Genomic DNA, 6,299 nt, shown 5'->3' with positions numbered 1-6,299 from the left:
GAGTAATCCAGAGAGTATGCTGTTGTGCTGCCGAACCAAAGGCAAGTGGTTCAAGTCTGCCAGCTGCATCTCTTACTAGGTTATTTACAGCCTATGAAAACCTGCTGGAGGGTCATCTGTGAGAGACAAAGAAGATGTGCACATTTCAGCAGGAGGAGCATTCTTAATTTCTCTGTATTCATATTAACACTTAGTATGATTCAACTTAAAATCTTGACCAACCTCGTGGATGTGTGCATAATAATTTGAACATATATGTCTCTGAATATTAATGAGGTCAAACATCTTATGTTAAGAACTTGGACTTTTTCTTCTGTGAAATGCATATTCACTTCTGTTTCCCTCTTTTCAAATGGCTGTCTGTATTTTCCTTTTTTATTCATCTTCTTTCATAGTGGGTTACATGTGGGCTGCTAACTGAATTGTCAGTGGTTTGAATTCATTAGTTACTCCATAGAAGAAGGAGGATGCATTCTACTTCCGTTAATCTTTACAGCCTTCGAAACCCTGGAGGGTCGCCATGAGTCAGAATCAACTCAGTGGTAGTGGACTTGAGTTTTTGGTTTTTCATTATTGGTTACTGTCAAGTTTATTCCACCTTTCTGTGGACTTCATTGAAAGCTGGTCAACTTTCTCTGCACTGAGACCAAAAGCATTGAATGATGCCCAGCTAGAAAGATAAGGATAGAGCAGGAGGAAAATGTGGACAACTCAAAAATCACACAATTGGCCAGGCTTTCTGATCTGACAGAGACTGATGGAACCCCTGAGTATTCCTTTGTGCCTGGAACTAACATCTCTGTGGCTCAGCTTTTAGCCAAGTCATAGACATGTTTACAAGGTGAGTAATAACAATGGAGATACTTGAGCCTTAGGACAATAAATCAGACAAGATTAAAAGAGTAGCATTTAATGACTTTTCCTTTGTAGGTGACTGGTTTTTTTTTCCATTCTGCTTTTAATACTCTGTCCAGTCCAAATGTCCAGTCACAGCTGAATGAAGTGAGAAATTGTGGTACATTCGCACAATGGAATACTGTGCAGCACTCAGGAGCAATGATTTCAGAAAATACTGCAGAACAGGGGAATGAGTGGAGAGCATTATGCTGAGTGAGCTGAGTCTCATAAGGACAAATACTGCACAAGACCATTACTGTAAAAGTGAAGGATAACTAGTAAAACATGTGTGGGTACCCAAAGGGGAAAGGGATGGGAGTAAAAGTGTGAGGATGGATAGGGTCAAAATCACAGAGTTGCACAATTTGGTGGGTGGAGGGAGAGGGTAAAGGAAATGGGAAAGGCAGGGACCTGTAAAGACAAGGTAATGACACTGTGACACTGACGTGCCAAACGTGGTAATGGTTATTCGTGGTGGACAGTGTTTGCTGGAGTTTCCTAACTAAAACAAGCCTGGAAGCAGGAGTGGCATCCACTTCCAAAATGGCTTGCCTCTGGAAACTCTATGTATGAACAGTGCTCAGGCCTTTTGTTCGTAGGGTCGCTATGAGTTGTCTACAACTCGACGGCACCTAACAACAGCAACAACAACAACAATGATAGGTATAGTCCTTTGGTGATTAATTTTATAAAACATAATGCTTGGGAAGGGAGCTCTGGTGGCCTAGTGGCAAGAAGCTACGCTGCAATCCTGAAGGCACACAGTTCAAGGCCACCAGCTACTCCATGGGAGAAGGATAGACAGTCTTCTATGCTAGTAACTGCCTCCTAAAACCCACTAGAGAGACAGCTGTGGGTTGGTTCTGACTCTATGGTATACAACAATAACAACAATGCATGGGAATGACTGTATGAAACACAAAGTGAATGAAGAATAGTGTGAAACACTATATCAACTTTGTAAGCAAATCAATATAATATTTATGTATTTAATTTAATTTAATTTAATTATTTATTTATTTTAAAGCAGCATTTGCCCAAGAAGAAAGGTCAGAAGGCTGATCGTGTGGCGTGGCTAGACCACTGAGGTTCAAGCCTGCAGGCAATGCCACCAGGATTGTGAGAGGTGGGAGGGCTGCTGGATTTATCCAGATAGAGGGAGTGCCAGGCCTTTGTGGATGGGGGGTGCTGGGTATATGTGGATGGGGTATGTGCAGGGATGCCAGGTCTGTGGAATTAAGGACAGGAGGTGCTGCCAGTCTGGGGAATTCAGCAGGAGTGGCACCCACTTCCTAAATAACATGCCTCCCGAAACTCTATGAACTTTGATAAATGTCTGTAGTTGTAGAGGGGCTTCAGGCCTTTTGTTCATAGGATTACTATGAGTCATGCTTGACTTGAAAGCACTCAGAATAGAGGAGGCATCTCCTCCTGTACCAGTCAGATCTGATTTGACGGTACACGCACACACACACAAAAATACTAAAAAAAAAAGAATAGAGGAGGCACAGATTTGGGGGAGAGGAGAATTTCTTTAGGGTATATTTTGGAGTTTAAAATTTCTGTGGGATATTTAGGTAGCGATATCTCTGCAAGTTAGCTGTACAGATCTGAGCCTCAGATCGTGCATGTTAAACTTCGCTTGTTCTGTAAGAATTCTGTGTGATGGATCTTTCAGGAAATTTTAGTTATAAAGTGTATGGTAACTCTCAAGTTAATTTGGTCTTGTCCTACTCCAACTTTGATTCTGCTCCATAGATTCTCACATCTAATTGACATTTGAAATAAACATCAGTCAGATCACACCAGACACTTCATCATGGTTGCAATTACTTTATTATGGTTTTGGTCTCTCAAGAGCCAGATATAATCTTTTTTTAGTATTTTTTCTCAGGTAAGTACAACATTTTTATTTTGAAAAACCATTCATAACACATTTGTCTCATTATGCATTCACATGTATATATAGTTACACAGGTTAGTCCTTGAACACTGAAAAAATATGAAAAATGTATGCATTTAAAAATTCTGCTATATCGTGTGGTTTTGCATTAAATGGCATTTACACATATATTTACAGGCAGTTTTATATTTAGAATTGTATATATACATCCAGTTAGAGAATACGAACCCCTGAGAGAAAGCCCTTAGAATTAAGGCCTTTTGTAAAGAAGCAGATTGCATACCTTTTCACCACTAGAGATTCTGAAAACTCACTAAGACCAGAGGCTGAAAAAGAATTTTTAAATAGATATGCTAGGTGAGAAAGTAGAGCTAGGATTTGGTCCATTCATTGAACATGTAGCATCTTGGCATAGCATCCAGTCTGTTGCCAGAGAAGAGCTATTATTCAAACAGCTCAGGACAGTGACCTATCCAGCCACCTAAAGCAGTACTAGTAGTAGTAGCTAATCTGGTGACTGGTTAGTCACCTTCTCAGAAAACTGTAAGCCAGGGACCCTTAGATCTTGACATCCACCCTCCATCGCGAAGTAATCACAGAGGCATCGACTAGGCCATCCTTATCAGCAATTCTGTGATCATGCTTCTCCTGGTTTCTTGGGAGACCTTTTAGACCTGCCAACAGAGAAAGGGGGTGTCAAAGTGAGAACCTTTCACCTACGGCTTCAGTCTGAGTTCTTTGTAACATTCATAGATAGGTACATTCAAAGATAATCTAAACAGTCTCAGGTAAGGATATGATGAGCTTTTCTGCTGTTATGTGGCCATCATAGACTTTAGGGACTGCCTTTTTGGGGGGACCAGGAAAAACTTGGGGGAATTTGGAAACTATTCTTGGATAGTTCCGTTTCTGTCTTCATGCTGAAGTGATTATCAGCACTTCCAGCCAGTCGTTAGGGCAATTTCAGTTTTAGAAAGAAATGGAGGCAAAGAAGATGGTAACACATTTCAACTGAGGATCCCACAGCAAAACCAATGCAAAGATTTCTGACTTCCCAAGATTGCAGTTCTGCCAGCAACAGTAAGCCTACCTTTCTTTGCTGATGGCTTTCAGTATATTCTTGACATTCTTAGAGTCTGGATTAAGACATCTCTTTTCCCCACTTTTTTTCATTGTGACACTATATAAGTAAATAAAAGTGAAAAAATATTTAAAATAAGAGTAAACCAGTAAAACAGATAAAATATATAATTCAGAACTCAGAAGTTGAGCACAACATTTTCTTTTTGTTGTATAGAGATCTTAGAATTATCACAAACTCTTTAATCATTTTTTAAAGCATCTTTTGTGATCATCACATACTTGGTATTTTATTACAGCCATAGAGGTAATCATTGGGGGATTTTACTCACATGATCTCAGTTTTTGAGCAGTTTACATTTGCGGGAATCATTTCAAGTTTTTCTAAAGACTTTGGATTAACAGGCCGATCATAAATTTTGATGCAGGAGCAGCGTATATTTCTAGAGAAAGGCATTCCTGTAGGGAAAGAGATAGAAACAGTAGTAGAGATTAGCACAGGATTTCATTTTAAGTATTTAATCTGGACATAGGTATTTAGTAGTACCTATATCCCCATGTCATTGCAAAGGCTTTTAATATGAGACAGGATAGTACCCCATTATTTGGAGCATCCAGCTCCAAATAACTAATAAGCCGATTATTTGTAAGAGTAGAATTTTGACTTGTTGATTGTAAAAGCATATCTTCAAATTCATTTGAGTACATGAATATTTAAACTGAGATATCTATGGGGTACTATCTGTGTCACTTACTCTCCTCATTTCTTTGTCCTTTGTTTTCCCTTTCTCGTCTTCTGTTTTCCTTTCCTTCTTTCTTCTCTTTCCCCTTTTATTCTACTTACCCCTTTGACTTTAATCATTCATGTACACTGGGGCAAAAGGAAATCTCTTCTCATTTTCCTCATTTGTAGTCAGACTCAAACTTGGAAATACTCTTTATATATTTACAGAATTCATACTCAGTCCTATTTCTGATTTTATAAATTCAGTAGCTCTTGATGTCCCTTACCTTGAGTCCCACTCAGAGTCAGGAAGATAAGGCAGAAAAGAAGAATGGTGGTGTGGTCCATGGTGCTAAGACTGAAGGTTCCTCTGTGGTGAGCTCAGAATGGGAGAGCAGCTGAAGTGTGCCTCAGAAAACGTGGAGTTAGGCTACAGCTTTTATCTGCAGAGGAATTTTCCCTCCCTAAATCTGATTGGATAATATTTCAGCGGACTTAGCAAAAATTTCTATTTGATCCTTGGGGAAGTCCCATGTTGCAGAATTGAAAGTATTATTTGTGTTTATTGTGGCATTCTAGTTATGGAATCTCCCTCCACCTCCCTTTATTCAATGGGAGTGAGTTAGGTTTCACTTTCCAAAACCTTAATTGTTTCCTGAAAACCAAGTATTTATTGTACATAGAAATAATTTTTATAAATTGAGCTTTGATTCCCCATTTTCCATCCCTTGCAAAATAAAAATACTAACTTAAATCCTCAAGTCAGAGTCCTAAATAGTTTTTAAATGTATGTGCCTTACCATTATGCATTTATTTTAACTTATTTCAGTGAAACATAAGTAGGAATAACTTGAAACTTAATTTACTTTATGGGTTTCAGAAGTGTTATATACTTTCATAATTGACCCCACAGTAACTCTGTGAAGAAAATGAGAAAACTGTTATTAACTTTATTTTACAGATAGGAGTATAATCTTAGATGTTACATTATGGGTTTAGGTCTCAAAAAGTTACAGTCCATTCTCACTCTGATGGATTTTGCTCCCAGTATTTGTTTTAAGTATTTATAATTACTTTCAAAGGTTAAGCACTTTCATTTGAATATTGCTGTTGTTAGGAGACCTGGAGTCAGCTCTGAGTCATAGCCCCCCTGTGTACAGCAGATTGAACCCTTGCTCAGTTTCATGCCATCCTCATGATCTCTGGCATGCTTAAGCCCATTGTGGCAGCCTCTTTGTAGTCTTGTTAAGGGTCGTCGTCTTCTCTCACTCCCCATCTTTCTCAGTATGACTTCCCTTTCTAAGGACTGGTTGTTTCAGACAGCATACCAAAGAATGTGAGATGAATTCTCACCATCCTTGCCTCTGAGGAACACCTTTTCTCACTTCTTCCAAGTCACATATATCCTTTTCTTCATTATCTAGTGAGGCTATGATATGTATGACAGGTTAATGATTTTCACAGACAAAAACACTCTCTCATGGTTTAGGAAGCTAGAAATAAATCTCCATTTATTTCTAGTCTTAGAGGAAGACTTTTCTTCTGTGTCAGCTCTGGAGAAAGGTCCACTTTTACATTCTGGGCCTGGTATCCAAAGGATTTGCTGCACTTACAACTTTTCTTTCTTGGTATTGAGGTTCATTTCTATTTTGTTTACTTCTTTCTTCTCTTGTCTCTTATAAGATAAAAGGTGAT

At 38.7% G+C, this 6,299-nt stretch overlaps 1 protein-coding gene across 1 annotated transcript; it reads right to left on the bottom strand.

The window, feature by feature from the left end:
• Positions 1–3,437: 3,437 nt before the first annotated feature.
• On the bottom strand, positions 3,438–4,952 carry CXCL10 (chemokine (C-X-C motif) ligand 10). Its single transcript, XM_006885343.1, has 4 exons — positions 4,892–4,952; positions 4,213–4,339; positions 3,891–3,980; positions 3,438–3,474 (listed from the first exon to the last, which is right to left on the bottom strand). The coding sequence occupies exons 1-4, from the start codon at positions 4,950–4,952 to the stop codon at positions 3,438–3,440; spliced, it is 315 nt and encodes a 104-aa protein (XP_006885405.1).
• Positions 4,953–6,299: the final 1,347 nt, after the last annotated feature.

The sequence above is a fragment of the Elephantulus edwardii genome, unplaced genomic scaffold (assembly GCF_000299155.1).
Source record: "Elephantulus edwardii isolate Elephantulus edwardi_28Jun2011 unplaced genomic scaffold, EleEdw1.0 scaffold00042, whole genome shotgun sequence".
In the NCBI taxonomy this organism is placed as follows: domain Eukaryota; kingdom Metazoa; phylum Chordata; class Mammalia; order Macroscelidea; family Macroscelididae; genus Elephantulus; species Elephantulus edwardii.
This window is presented reverse-complemented; position numbering and strand designations above follow the sequence as displayed.